General features: G+C 32.2%; 1 protein-coding gene across 1 annotated transcript; it reads left to right on the top strand.

Moving 5' to 3' along the window:
* The first annotated feature begins 2499 nt into the window (after nucleotides 1-2499).
* Nucleotides 2500-12715, top strand: LOC145640928 (serine carboxypeptidase-like 17). The gene is made up of 14 exons (XM_081692161.1): nucleotides 2500-2651; nucleotides 5833-5978; nucleotides 7072-7148; nucleotides 7324-7446; nucleotides 7695-7797; nucleotides 7876-7913; nucleotides 9325-9426; nucleotides 9566-9652; nucleotides 9765-9920; nucleotides 10857-10928; nucleotides 11037-11155; nucleotides 11299-11412; nucleotides 12320-12365; nucleotides 12464-12715. The coding sequence occupies exons 1-14, from the start codon at nucleotides 2500-2502 to the stop codon at nucleotides 12545-12547; spliced, it is 1419 nt and encodes a 472-aa protein (XP_081548287.1). The 3' UTR covers nucleotides 12548-12715.
* The last annotated feature ends 2800 nt before the right edge of the window (nucleotides 12716-15515 follow it).

Genomic DNA, 15515 nt, shown 5'->3' with positions numbered 1-15515 from the left:
TTTTTAATTCCATAAATCAAATGTATATATCTTTAATTTTAGTGATTTATATTTGAATATTATTCCTTCTACAATTGAACATTAATTCATCCTAAAATGAACATATACTATAGATTACATTTCATGTACAGTCAAAATTCACTAAATAACAATTCTAATTAATGAATTGAAATAAGCAATATTAAATAATAATTGAGGTTTTGACTCCATAATCAAATTGATATTTCATCTTTAGTTTTAAATTTTTAATTATTATAATTTGAACATTAATCATTCTACAAATGAACATGAAGTACATCTAAAATGAACATTTATAATAGATTAAATTTACACGAAATTTATATGAGCAACTATCAAAATGTGATTGACCATATATTTACATGAGAAAAAGTATATAATGAAATCCAAAATTAAAATAAATAACTGACAATGTATTTTTGATCATGTATCCAAATGAGTATGAGTATGTATCAAAATTCAATTAAGATTCTCTGTAACAAATATGAATATTTCACGATACTGAAATTTCGTAGAATTAATGAAAAAAATTAAAGAAGTATATAAAATGAACTTTATATATAATTTTTAATGATAATCTATTATACGTAAATAACCACATATATTTATATCATAAATGAACATATATCAAAACAAAAATGAACATCTATCAAAATAAGAATGAACATTTTATCAAAAATACAATTCTTAGTAATCCTACAAAATAACAGAAAATTATAGCAATTGTACATTGTTTTCAACTTTCTTGTCCAACAATCCTGCAATATGAGAACGCAACATAATTTAATTCAAAAAATAGAAAATTCCATACTCTAACATAACTTAACCATAATAACATCACTTCTTACCAATATTTTACTATCTAGAAAAAAAAAAAAAAAACTAAAATATATCAAACATTAATAGTATAATTCATCCAATATTTTAAGATTTCTTTCTATACTTTGACAATTAATTTGGGGAAAAACTTTAGGGTAATGAAATCGACATTTAACAATTATATGAAATTGTTGAATTGGAAAAAAAGAGAGAGAAATTAGTACATCATCAATGAATTTGCGTCGACAATGAAGTTAAGGTTTTTTGAGAGAGATTGTGGAAAGGATTAAGGTTTTTGGAGAGAAAAAATGGAGGGTGAACGCTTATTGGAGAGATACAATGGAGGATGAAATTTTTAGAGAGAGAAAATGGAGGATGGAGGTTTTTGGACAGAGAAAATGGAGGATTAATTTTTTGGAGAGAAGCAGTAAGATGAAGATGGTGATGTATAATCTATTTTTTTTTTTTAATTTTTTAATTTTATACAAAAATTTCTTTATTTGTTAGATGGTGGATGGGGGTGTAGGTATAGTAACCTACACTTGGGTTTAGGCATAGGTAGTTATTATATGCATGCATGGAAAAAGGTTAACGGGCTAGAATAAAAGGCTCTATGATATATTGCACAATAATGAATCAAATTTCGCGGTAATGTAAGTTTACATTGTGCTTTATAGTGGGGAGATACAATTTGGCGTCTATAATTATCAAGTAGACTTTTGTTAAATTAGAACTCCGTTTATCCTTTATTTTTTGCTCTATTTAATTTTACAGGATTTCCAAAACACATATTAAAACGTTTATATCTTTATTTTCATAGACGAAAAAATTATAAAAGCGTGATATGTATAAAATATATAATGAAACAGATCTAACAAAACCACTCATGATCAACAGTAATTTATGGTCAAAGTTTTTAAAGTTTGACCCCAAAAATGGCAATGGTATGGGGGAAGTATCAATATATATTTTCATTATATCACATTTCAAAAAGTTTATTAAAAATTACTAGTCAAAATTTGTATTGGATGTATGAAAGTCAAAGTGATTACTTATTTAATATAAAGAGAGTAGCTAGTTTTCACTCAAAAACTCATGTGGTTGTAAAGTATTATCATTTCACAAGTCATCTCCTTTGTCACATGCTCACATATCTTGAGATACGTATAAATTGTATGATTGAATGACAGAAGATCGATAGATTAATAGTATTCTCAAATTGTTAGTGTTCTAAAAGTAACTCATTACTATGTAAACCGGCTAAGTAAGCTTTCATTATTGTGTGAGCTAAGCAGCCAAAAAGTTTAAAAGATCCAAAACATCATATGCAAGTTTTTTTTTGTCATCTAAGAAAATAGCCCATGTGTTTATTTTAAATAATAAAGCCAACCAAAATTGAACTTAACATTTATAATGACATAATGGAGCAATGTACTTATAAGTTTGTTACGATACCATATCAAATTTTACATCAAATTCTACGCATGTTAGCAAAGTTGTTACTTCAAATTTCAAATTCTACTAGTTTTAGCAATTCAAGCTAAACCTTCCCAATACAAGTTGAAATAACTCTCTATTTAAAACAAAACAAATGCAATAACAAGGTGTATATATAAGTTACAAAACTCTGAGATCAAATTGTAAAATTAATAACAAAAAACAATGAGAATTTCAAACATTGGCTTCTTCATTATCTTGCAGCTGTTGGGTCTTACTCTATGGCTGTTGAATTCTCATGCTACTGTTGTTCACTCTCAGAAGGTTGAATATTTGCCCGGGTTCGATGGCCCTCTTCCTTTCTCGCTCGAAACTGGGTAAGTCATCTTTACTCTTTAGCTAAACATTAATTAGTGCATTCAATATATTTATTGTACGTGTAGTACACCATATCTAAATACTCTTTTTATCCCGGTTTTGCCATCCATTTAACACATGAGTAGTATACATGATCAAAATTGTAGGACAAATAGTGTACTAAATTAGTTTATATGGAGGTCTTCAAAATCAAAATAGAGGCCATGTGCTAATTATAAACTTAGGATTTTTTAGATTTTAACACCACAAAATTTCTAAAAAAATGGCTTTTACCACCACTTAACTTATTGGAAAAATTGCCAAGAATAATCCCACCTTTGGAGCGTCCGCTAAAAATAATCCCACATTTGGATTATCCCACCTTTGGATTATTTTTAAATAATCCCACCTTTACCCCCTAATCTTTTTTAATGGTCCCATTTTACTTGGAACCGGTTGAGTAGGTAATTTTTTTTTAAAAAAGAATTAATTTACATGTGTCGCTACTTGATTGGTCAAAAATTAAAAAAAAAAAATAATAGTAAAAAAGGTTTAAAAAAAATAAAAAAACCACCACCACCACCTAAGCCACACCAATTCAGCCACCACCACCCAAACCCAAACCCTTGAAACCATCATCCCACCCAGAAACTGACCGCCGCTGACCGGAATCCCACCCAGCCGCCCTATCCCACACCGCTTGAAACATGTTTGTATACTTGATGGGAAAAAATTCACACCGCCCTAGCCCACTAATTATATATAATTGAAACATTAGTGAATTCACATCAAAGATGCGGCAGGAATCGGGGGACGGGGTGATCGGTTGCGAAGGAGAAGCAGCACAACAGCAGGAGTAGGTGTTGTGGGTGGCTAGTGGCGCGTTTGCGAAGAAGCAGCAACGCGCAGTAGATGTTCGGGCGGGTGCTGGGGTCGGGTTGGCCGGAAACTGGGAGGGGGAGGTAGGGGGCAGTTGGAATCGGGAAGGGGAATTAAGTTGGTGGTCGGAATTGAGGAGGGAAAGGGATATGGTGGCCGGAATCTGGGTTTGGGGTTTTTTTTTTTTTTTTTTATTTATTTTTAATTGAAAAAAAATAATTTTATTTTATTTTTTTGACCAATCATAAGCTGACACGTGTCTAGTAACTTGTAATAACAAGTTATATGACCGGTTGGGACTAGGGGTGAGCAAAAATTCAGGGTACCCTGATATGGAACCGGAACCTGTTCGAAACCGCAGGTTCCAAACCCGGAACCTGTTGATCAGGTTCTGGTTCCGGGTAATAAAATTAGGAACCTGCTGCAACAGGTTCCGGTTCCGGGTAATAAAATTTTGGATCTAGAACCTGTAAGGTACCCTGTTAGTACAGGTTCCCTATAGGGTACATGAAACCGGAACCTATATGGTATTAAAAATTCTAGACAATTAGTGTTGGTTTGTTATATTTTAAGTACTATACTAAAGTTGTAAGCTTTTATTGTGATCATCTATTTTAAAAAAAAAAAAAAAATTTGTCACAATTTATCAAGTAACTATTAAACTTACTTTGACAGACAGGGTACCCTATTTGGGAACCGGAACCTGCAGGTTCCGGTTCTGGTTCTCAATTCTTAGGAACCTGTTGCAACAGGTTCCGGTTCCGATTCCTATTTTTAGGAACCTGTTGCAACAGGTTCCGGTTCCGGGTCCTGATATTTTTACAGGGTACCCTGCTACGCTCACCCCTAGTTGGGACCATTTAAAGCAGAAGAGGTGTAAAGGTGGGATTATTTAAAAATAACCAAAAGGTGGGATTATTTTTAGCGGACGCCCCAAAGGTCGGATTATTAAGGGCAATTTTTCCTAACTTATTTATGGATGAAATCCGTTAATAGGGTCCACATTGCTTGCACATCAACATATTATTTGCAGAAAATAATAAAAAAAAAATTAAAAACAAAAATAAAAACCCTAAATTAACCCAACCCCCCCGTTCCTAGCAAATCTATCTAATTGTACGCCCCCTCCCTTCCCCCTCATTAAAATTGACAACCTTGCCCCAACGGCCACCAAAAATGGGTGGCCGTTTTCGAACCACCCAAAAACGCCACCAAAAACGGGTCCTAAGGGTCAAAACCGACCGATTTATGGTCGAGATCGATCACTTAGGCCCTAAACTAGTTGTTTTCGACTGTTAGTGGCCGTTGATGGTGGTCGATTTTGGATGGTTTAAAAAACGACCGTCCATTTTAAGCGGCCGTTGAGAGGTTTTGTCAGTTTTGGGTGGGGGATAGGGTTGGGAACGGGAGGGTTTGTGTGGGGTAGCGGCCGGCGGTAGGGATGGGGTTGGCTGGGTTAGTTTAGGGTTTTATTTTTTATTATTATTTTTTTCTTTTTTTTTGTAAACTAATAAGATGATAACACATGGTACAATGGACCCCACTTAGTGGTGGTAAAATCAAATTTTATAAAAATTTGTAGTGTTATAAAATGAAAGTTTTTTTTTTCTTTTTTTCTTTTTGGTGTCATAAACCATTTTTATGTTTTTTGTGGTGTTAAAACTTATTATTATTTTTTTATAAACTTAAGCCAATTAAATTCATATATCTCCAATAAAATGCTGTAGTGAATGTTTTCTAGATTATGGTTTATTTAACTTTGTACGAAGTATAGGTGTCAAAAAAAATAAAAAATAAAAAAATAAAAAATAAAAAACTTTGTACAAAGTACTTTTACTAGATTGAGGCCCTTAGAGCAAGTTTAGCCTCAAGTCTTAAGACTTGGATGTGACATCATTTTTGGTGGTCCCCATTGAAAATGATGTCATCAAATTCTTGTTAAGACTCACTAAGACTTACACAAATTTATAACTTTAGCTCTAAGACTTAAATATTTGATATATTATATGTAGAAAAGTGTAAAAAAAAAGAAAAAAAAAGGGATAATAAAAATAAAAGTGAAGTGGGTAAAGTGGGTCCCAATTTCAAGTCTTAAGTTGAGTCTTGAAATTGACTTGCTTGAGATTTTTGAAGAAAAATGGGAAGAGCCTTAAAGTCTTAAGTATAAATCTTAAGACTCAAAATGATGATGTCACTCTAAGTCTTAAGACTTGGGACTAAACTTGCTCTTAAAATTTTTGAGCCACGTGTGTTTTGGGCTGGACATGCCAACAACTTGGCTTGACTTACTTGAGCCCAATTTTCTGTTATGATATTTGACAGGTACATTGGAGTGGATGAAGGAGAAGAGGCACAACTGTTTTACTATTTCTTTGAGTCCGAAAACAATCCAAAACAAGATCCGGTGATTCTTTGGCTAACCGGAGGCCCTCTTTGCTCTGCAATGTCTGCCATCCTCTATGAAATAGGTATTGCATAATGTTAAACTCAAGGAAATAGCACGCACAACACCACCACACTGCAGCAACAAAGCCACACACACAGCAGCAAAACCACACACGCAACACAGGCAGCAGCAACGAACACAAACCACACAGCAACACGCACAAGGGCACGCACCACACAACCAAACCACAGCACGCACTAGGCGCACCACACAGCACACACCTTCAGCGTGCACCACACCAACGCAATCGACCAGCACTCACTTGGAGCACCACACACAAACCAGCACACACAAAGATGCGTATGCCAAAAAAAATCGAACCCAAAAAATAATAATTGAAATCAGGGTTTGTGAGCCCTAATTTCGAGGTGAAACCAATTTGTTTAAAAAAAAAAATTGAAGCCTAAATTCTCAATCAAACAAATAATATGCGGAATTAAATCAAGAACTAACCAAGATCGAAGAAAAAAAAATTTCTAAAAATTAGAGAGGCCTGATACCATGTTAAACTCAAGGAAATCTGGAGAAAACGGCTTAACCTTTGTATTGATAATCATCACATATATATACACAATACATGACTTGCCTAAAACTCCTAAAAGATAAACTTAACATAAATACAATATTAACATAAATAAACTAAACCGGACAAAATCTCTTGTTTGGGTAAAAGATTGGGGGAAGGAAGGGGAAGGAGAGGGAGGGATCCATTTTCCCTCTCTCTTTAATAAGCATAATCTCTCCAAAATTGGAGAGATTTGGAGGGAAAATGGAGCTCACCTTCCCCTCCCTTTCTTTTCCCTTCCCTTCCTCCATTTTCCCTCCCCTTCTTTTCCTTCCTTCTTTGCTATCCAAACAAAGCGTAATACATAACCTAAATAGCTTACTCATCATATTGCCGATAAGGATGCAACTTCATTTTGAGATCCGTCAATGAGCTTCTCTCTTGTATGTTTTTACTTTATAATAATCGAGATAACTAAAGTTTTTTGAATTTATTAGTCTCTTTTTGAACCATACATTAACTATAGTAAATGCGGCAAAGTAAACCCTTTTATTCTTGACAATGAATGGAAATTATATGATTATCATTTATTTACAACTTGAATGTTTAGGACCTATACAACTTGAAGAGGTGGATAATGTTGAGACTATACCCAAATTGTTCTTGAGGCAATATGCATGGACTAAGGTAAACTTTCATCACTTATTTTTATCCAACTACAAATAAAATTTTCTCTTGGCTTTCATATGTTATTTAAATTTGCACTTGCACCCAAAAAAAAAAAAAAAAAAAAAAAAAAAAAAAAAAAAAGTGGGATTAACATTTTTTTTCTTGTTTGCATTGTGACAATTGAAATCCCAAGACTGCAAGCATACTCTTTGTGGATTTTCCTGCGGGTGCTGGCTTCTCTTATGCTGAAACATCTCGTGCCAATTACTCTGGGGATTTTAAGGCATCTCATAACATTAATCAATTTTTAAGAAAGGTGAAATTTGTACAATTTTCCTTTGGTGAATCGTTACTCCCTTAATCTCTAAATGTTTTTCTATTGAACTTATTTTTTCATGTAAAATTGTAAAATATTATTATCTAGATAAGATAATTTTTTAGAGACTATCCGAATAGTTTAGGTTAAGTTGCATTAAGTATGATCTATTATTTAGGCTAGTGTAGATTTCTTTTTAATGAACACAATTATTTTAAGCAATCGATTTGTGTTATAATCAAATGCAGTGGCTGCTCAATCATCCACAATTCCTTTCAAATCCTTTATACCTTGGAGGTGACTCATACACAGGATTTACTCTTCCCCTATACTTTATAGACATGATTTATGGTAAGTTACTTCAATATGAATAAAAGTTATGGTCTGTATTTTTTGTTGCTGACTATTTCCGTGCTAATTCTTGTACAGATAATGAAAGAGGGGAACAACCATTTCTAAATCTCAAGGTTAATACTTATTATTCCTTTTTGTTTACCAATTATATTATTTGTATTATCCAATCTTTTGATATTTTTAAATTTCGAAGTGGCACCTATAACCACACAACCACAACCAGAAGTGTTACTCCCTCCGTTTTAAAATACTTGATCCATTTCTCCATGCGCGGAGTTTTAGGAGAAATTGGAAAAGGTAATAAAATAGGGAGGTAGTGGGGTTGGTAGAAGAATAAAAAATTGTAAAAAACAAAAGTAGTGGAGAGAATTGAGGAGAGAGAAAATGAATTAAATAAATTATGATTTATGTTGGGTCCACTAATTAAGATAAATGAATTAATTATTGTAAAAGTTTTCCAAATAAGAAAATGGAGCAAGTATTTAAAAACGGCCGCAAAAGAAAAATTAAGCAAGTATTTAAAAACGGAGGGAGTAAAATTGTTATACTATAAGCAACACAGAAATTACTTATCTCAATAAAGCGTATAATAAAATGATAATTGCGGAACGTGGTGAACCATTGTCCTATTATGTACCCTAATGCAATAGTTACAACTCGCAAATTCTTATATTAGTACTAAGACTAAGGGTCTGTTCACATTTACTTAAATTAAATGAGCTGAATTAACTAAACCGAACCGAACTGAACTGAACTGAGCTTAATTGAACTGAACCGAACTGAACTGATTGGAGTTAAACTGGAATGAACTGAACTGATTGGAGCTGAACTGAACTGAACTGAAATTATGTAAATGTGAACAGACCCTAACATGTACACACGTATTAGTGTGTTACAATGAATTGAACACATGTTTTTTGAAATGAAAGGTGAGAATTTTAACCACTAACCACATAATACATGTGCTTAATGTTTCAAAGTAAAAGATTTTAACGTCTTATAAGTTGATAAAAAATTATATGTACACGCTAAGTAGTACTTCGTAAGTAGTTGGGTTCGCAATATGGAAATACCAAAAAAGTATTATAGATATCTTTTCTTAACCTAATTTCAAATAAAATTATACCTTTTCTACTTTATTTAGTTGTTTTATTTTGACCATTCAGGTTTGCCAATGTAGGATTACATTTAAGTCCTATTATATTTCAAATTATAAAAGCAAAAGGAAAACAAAATACATGGAATGAGAGTGAGGGATAGCTCAAGTGGTTAGAGCTGTCCTTCCGATTCCAGGATATCTTGGGATCGATTCTCACCTCGCCCTTGTAGCTCTCTAAAAAAAATAATAATAAATACATGGAAGGGAGTTATTCAAAAAAAAAAAAGAAAAAAGAATGGAGGATTTTTTTTTTCTTTTGTTTTTGTTTTGTGTGTGTGTAGATCAAAGAAGTAAGTACATATTTTTTTTTCCTCAAGAAAATAAATAAAGTAATAACATATATATTTGAATATTTTTATATCCAGGGCTATATATTGGGAAATCCTGCCACTGATAGATTTATTGATAGCAATTATCAAGTCCCTTTTGCACATGGCATGGGGCTCATTTCTGATGAGCAGTATAAGGTAATACTTCATATGATATAGCTCCCTATAATTTTAACTACCTATATCTTTTTATCTTTTTTACTAGATTTTAACTACATTATATTCAAATTAATTTGTATTTGTAATGTCTTATTCTTCTTAATTTTTTCTCATCTAGTCATTGCAAAGAACTTGTAGAGGACAATATCAATTGGTAAATGCAAGAAACCAAGAGTGTAGGAACAATATTAAGAATTTTGAATGGGTGAGCAACAATATATAAGCTTCTATTTATTCATTGATTACTCGTATTATGTTTGATGCATTATTTGTTTAAATGATGATAGTAAATTTTTATCTATAATTCTGAATGCAAGGGCCTACTTGGTATTCAAATTACTATGACATTAGAGAATTATTGTGATATTGATTCTCTAAGAATTCATGGAATCTCCGGTAGCAAGAGAAGGATGATGATTGATAGAGTCAACAGCCTACTTCATCTCAAACAACTTGGTGCTTATGATTGTCGAGTAAGGTTTTAACATTTTTTTTTTGAGTTATTATCATGCACATGTGAATAAGTAGTTATTCAAGTATATACTTTCACCGTTTTTTTTTACTACTTGGAATATTGTGACTTTCATGCTTGTCAATACATTATATATACTACTTCGTACTAGTAGTATTTTAACCCTTTATATCTTTAATAATCATCGGGAGTATAACACAACAATTAATTTAAGAACGCTTAGTTGTAGCTAATCTTGGGATGGTAACCTATTGAGAATTTTCTTTAGTTGGTTTTCTAGCAGGATAGAAGAAGGGCATATTCACATTTACTGAATTCAGCTGAATTGAACTAAAATTATCATAATTGAGCTGATTGAAGCTGAACTGAATTAAACTGAACTGAATATTTTATGAGAGAAAGAAATTAGGAGCTGAACTGAACTGAATATTTTATGAGAGAAAGTAATTAGGAGCTAAACTGAACTGAACTGAAATTAAGTTGAAGTGAACAGACCCTAATGAGGCTTGATATTAAGCTACATGCTAAAATTTATTATTGTAGTAACCAAGCCCAAACCCAAGTCCCAAGTGCCCAACGATGATAATGCGATCCATACACACAAGATTTGAAATACTATTCATACCAACAACTGAATTGAACAAGGTACACCTGTCTTTTTAAGGAGCTAATATTATAGTAACAAAATATTCCATAGTTAAGCATGTTTAGTTGGTGGACTTCTAAAGGTGGATGATAGTATAAAAGTTATCTAGGTTTATGTGAGAAAGGACAAATTCCGTTAAAAGAACTTGTATTATGTGGATATGCATTTTGTTACAAATTTACAATTGACTACACCCCAATAAGGAGTCTGACTATTAAACTTATTTTAATATTGATTTTGCAAATTATATATACTCCGTAGCTAACACGGTTTTACCTCCTTTTATTTTAGAAAGAAGGATATTTAGTTGCTAAACAATGGATGAATCAAAAGAGTGTTCAAAAGGCTCTTCATGTTCGTAAGGTTGGTATATGTGATGAGCATATAATTCAGCAATCTTCATGTTACAACCAAGAAAAAGAAAAAGAAAAAGAAAAAGAAAAAAATCCTAACTATTTTACTGTATTATAGGAAACTATTGGAAATTGGATAAGATGTAATTATAAATTCAACTATTCTTATGAGGTTCCAAGTAGTGTGCCATACCACGTGAAAATAAGTGCCAAAGGCTTTCGATCACTCATATACAGGTTTGCATATTACTCATACATATTTAAATTTGTGATCGCCTATCATTAAATACTTAAATACTTTTTTTTTTTCTTTTTTTTGTTTGAAAGATTATACTTAAATACTTTAATCATGTAACAATTTTGTTAATTTTATTGTTTAGTGGAGACCATGACATGATTGTCCCATTCCTGGGAACGCAAGCATGGATAAGATCTTTGAATTACTCAATTATTGATGATTGGAGAAAATGGCTAGTTGACGGCCAAATTGCCGGGTAAGTTGCAAGTTTTCATCATTTTCTCCTTTATTTTTTGTTTCTTTTTAGTGCAAAAATTACATATAAAAAATTATTTGTCAAAGCTTACCATTTGATTCAAATAAGGATATGTAGTGCAAGTGCAACTTATATCCATGAGATTGATACATATTTTAATTTAAAATCGAAAATTTTGTTTATAAAGTATACTTTATTCTTTTCAGAATGATTAACACATTAGTTTGAGTATCTTACCTAATATTTTATTATATTATGAAAATAAGAAAATTGAAGGTTATGTATCCATTCCACCACAAATGATTGACATAAAATAAAGAGACTAGCTAATTAATATGTTTCTAGTTATTCAACCATCTTAACATTAAGATATTTTTTTTAATCAAATAAAGAGTTTCAAACAAATTCTTTGTCAAATACATTTAGAATCTTACTATAGAGAACTATGCACATTTGATTACAAGTGTGTCTTTATTTATTTATTTTTTATCTTGAATGAACATTTGATTACAAGTTCAATGTATAAATAATTCTTAAAAATCTTGATAGATTCCATGCTTAAGTAAATATAGATGAAATGATTCCACATACTAAGATATAATTAATAAGATGCAAGCTTTGAAATACTTTTGTTTAATAATGTTGCTTACTAGAACATACCATTTCTTAATAACTACAAATTCTTCATTCATAGTATATACATAGGAAAAAAAACTTTATGTTTGTCACTTTCAAACTTCATTTTATATGACCTACCTTCTATATTATCAAAGAATTCAAACTTAAAATATGAAGGCCTAGATAATTTGATAATTCCTTTATCATAATGCTAGGGATTTATGCCTTTCTTGATACTAGTCTCTTTTGTTGTATTGATTATCTTTTGTTGTTCGATCTTTTAATGTAGCTTTACAAGGACATATGCTAATAAAATGACATTTGCCACCGTTAAGGTTAGTTTATGTAACTAACTTTAATAGATTATTACATAATTGAATGCAATGTAAATGAATTTATATATTGAGCAATTCTTTTTCTCTTTTTTATACAGGGAGCTGGACATACTGCTCCCGAGTACAAGCCAAAGCAATGTGCCTTCATGTTTAAGAGATGGATCCGAGGGGAAGCTTTATAATATTCTCCCATTATAAAAATTTAAATTTATGCAATCTGTATTTTACTTTTCAATAATGAAAGCAAATAAGTCTTATTTATAGGCCAGGTATGATTTCCTCATAATCGATCTTAGGTCTTAAGTTGTTTACACCTTTTCATATTTCACAACTACATTTCCAAACAATTTATTAAGGGGGCGTTTGGTTGGTGTATTTTTTTAATTGGAAACGAATTCGATTAAACCAATACCGTTACCATGTGTTTGGTTTGAAGGCATGGTAACAATTACCATTACCTAAGGGTAATGATTACCCCTTATTTGTTACCTCCCAAAAACTTGGGGTAACAAATACCCTTACCTTCCTCTTAATAAATACCCCTTTTATGGTTAAACCAAACAAATGAAAAGGTAATAGCTAAACGCCCCCTAAGTGTATTAGAATGAGATTTCCTTGAGAAAACTGTTGAAACTTTCGATGTTTTTTTTTTTTTTTTTTTTTTTTTTTTTTTTTTTTTTTTTGAGAACCGATGTTTTGGATTAATGCTTGTATTACTGCAATTACATATTATCCGGTTAACGGAGTATTATTATTATTATTATTATTATTATTATTATTATTATTATTATTACTCCATCCGTGTTTTAATAAGTGTTACAGTTCCTTTTTTGGCAAAAATCTACAATAAAATATTATGTATATCTCCTCTTATATTCCCCACCCAAACCCACTACTACTTTTTTTATTATATATTTCCCTTCATATTCATTATTTTTCAATAAATTATTAACCCTATTATTTTTCTTTTACAATTTTTTAATACTCTAACTACCCCACTTACCTCTTATTTATTTAAGTTAATTAAATTATCTAAAACTATGTGTCAATCAAAATGTACTTAAAAAAAACACGAAGGCAGTATTTTTTTTAAAACCAGTTTGTTACATAGTATTACTTATATGACTACTTTTCATATTCCCCTATTAGGAGGTTTAGACAGGGTGATCCCCTCTCCCTGACACATCCTGTAATTTGTATTGAAGGTTTATCAAGGAAATTAGTTATCTCCTCCACCAATCAAAAGACATGTATTGGATAAAAAATAACCTATTCTGCATTATATTAGTAATTCCTTGAGAACGAGAGAGACTAATTTCAAAGCTATAGGAAGATCATATATAAACTTCCCCATTTCTATTTGTTTGTCCCAGTGCCAAAATCTGGGTCAAATTTTGATAACTTTGGCCATAAATTAGAGGAAATATAGTCATATGAGATCTTATTTGATTCTTCTTATTATAAATTTAATTAATTTGTTTATAATCTTTAGTCTCTTTACATGTATGAAATTGACATATAAGGTTTTAACACGTGTTTTGGAGACCACTTAAAATCAAATGGGGCAAAAATAAAGGTATAGAGGGAGTAGGAAGTAAGTTGCTTAATTAGGTTCAATACAATTGATGCTTGCGTGTATGTGATTGAGTAGTTGAATTCGATTTTATCAAATTGTTTGATAATTCTAGTTTTTAGAAATATATAGATAGAAAGGCCGTTTTGGATTTAGTTTTATTTTAGCATGTACTTTTGACCTTTAAGTCCTCTTGGAACGATTTGGAACTAGCTAGCAACTAGACTTTATTTTATGTACATGCTTGAGGATATTTGTAGAAACCTGTTGGGCCCGTATCAATATATGACCCAATACATTTAGGGCACCATTCCATGACCAAGAAGTACAACAAATCAGACAAAGCGGCTTGATTGAAAGAAACAAGGAAAGCGAAATCAAGAATATCAATCAAGAAGATACTTGCCAAAAATATACCTACAGAACAAGGAAGAGAATAAATTAAAGAGATCTCCTACACCTTGAATATATCTTCAATATCTATGTAACCCTAGGTGTTCCTAGGTATAAATAGGAAAAGTCACATTATAACACTCATGTACGCTCACTGATATTCTAATATAAACTAGTTATTCTACTTTTGTCTACGGATCTGCCTCCCTGTTGAACAAGGAAGCCTGTCCTTACTCAGTATTGTACCTCTAAACTTGTCTCTTTGTTCTTATTGAATATATATTGCTTGTTTATTGGTTATTTATTGCCTTGTTATCGTTCTAAAATTGCTTTATATATTACTGGTGGAATGATTGTTATTACTCCTCAAACCCTAGCAAATTCTTAGATGTCCTAGCTGAGATTTTCCTAAACAATTTGGCGCCTACCGTGGGGCTGATAATCAATTAACCTACCAATTCACCAAAAACCGAGACAATCACCATGACTGGACAACCAGTATCCTTTACCATTGTCGAAATCAACGAAGGAATGAACGCATTCCGTTAAACCTTAGACCAGCAGAAAAGCCAAATCGAAACATTGTTGGCCCAAAAGGTTCAAACCGAAACCAAACTCACTAGCTTAACCAAACAAAATGAAGCCCTCCGCAGCCAAATACAATCTGTTGCATCTAAAACCGTTAACACCAGAAAAAGTACCGAAAGTACGTATAGCCATGCAGCTTGACATGTCTGGAACCTTCCACACCCCTAACGGGGAAAAAGGATCTAACACTAGGGAAATTCCCCTAGAACTAGATTCTCTGGATGCAGGAACTCTCAAGAAGGACAGACAGGAAGGAACTGAGCAGGGAAAAATAGAGAAGGTGGTTAAGGAGTACCTCAAGGCATTTGAAGCCAAGATCGCCAAAATCCCTGGAGTGCCAAAGCCCATGGAAGAAGAAGCAGCGGATGGCTATATAGAGTCTCCTTTCTCAGAAGAGATCGCCATGGTAGAAGTGCCAAAGAGGTTCAGTACGCCCAACATGGCCATGTACGACGGAACAACAGACCCTGATGAGCACGTGTCCCTTTACAAGCAAAAGATGATGACGAGCTCAATCCCTAGAGAGATCAGAGAAGCCATCATGTGCAAAGGCTTTGGAGCCACGTTATCAGGTCCAGCCCTAACTTGGTTCATTA

The sequence above is a fragment of the Chenopodium album genome, chromosome 7 (assembly GCF_948465745.1).
Source record: "Chenopodium album chromosome 7, dcCheAlbu1.1, whole genome shotgun sequence".
Classification (NCBI taxonomy): domain Eukaryota; kingdom Viridiplantae; phylum Streptophyta; class Magnoliopsida; order Caryophyllales; family Amaranthaceae; genus Chenopodium; species Chenopodium album.
This window is presented reverse-complemented; position numbering and strand designations above follow the sequence as displayed.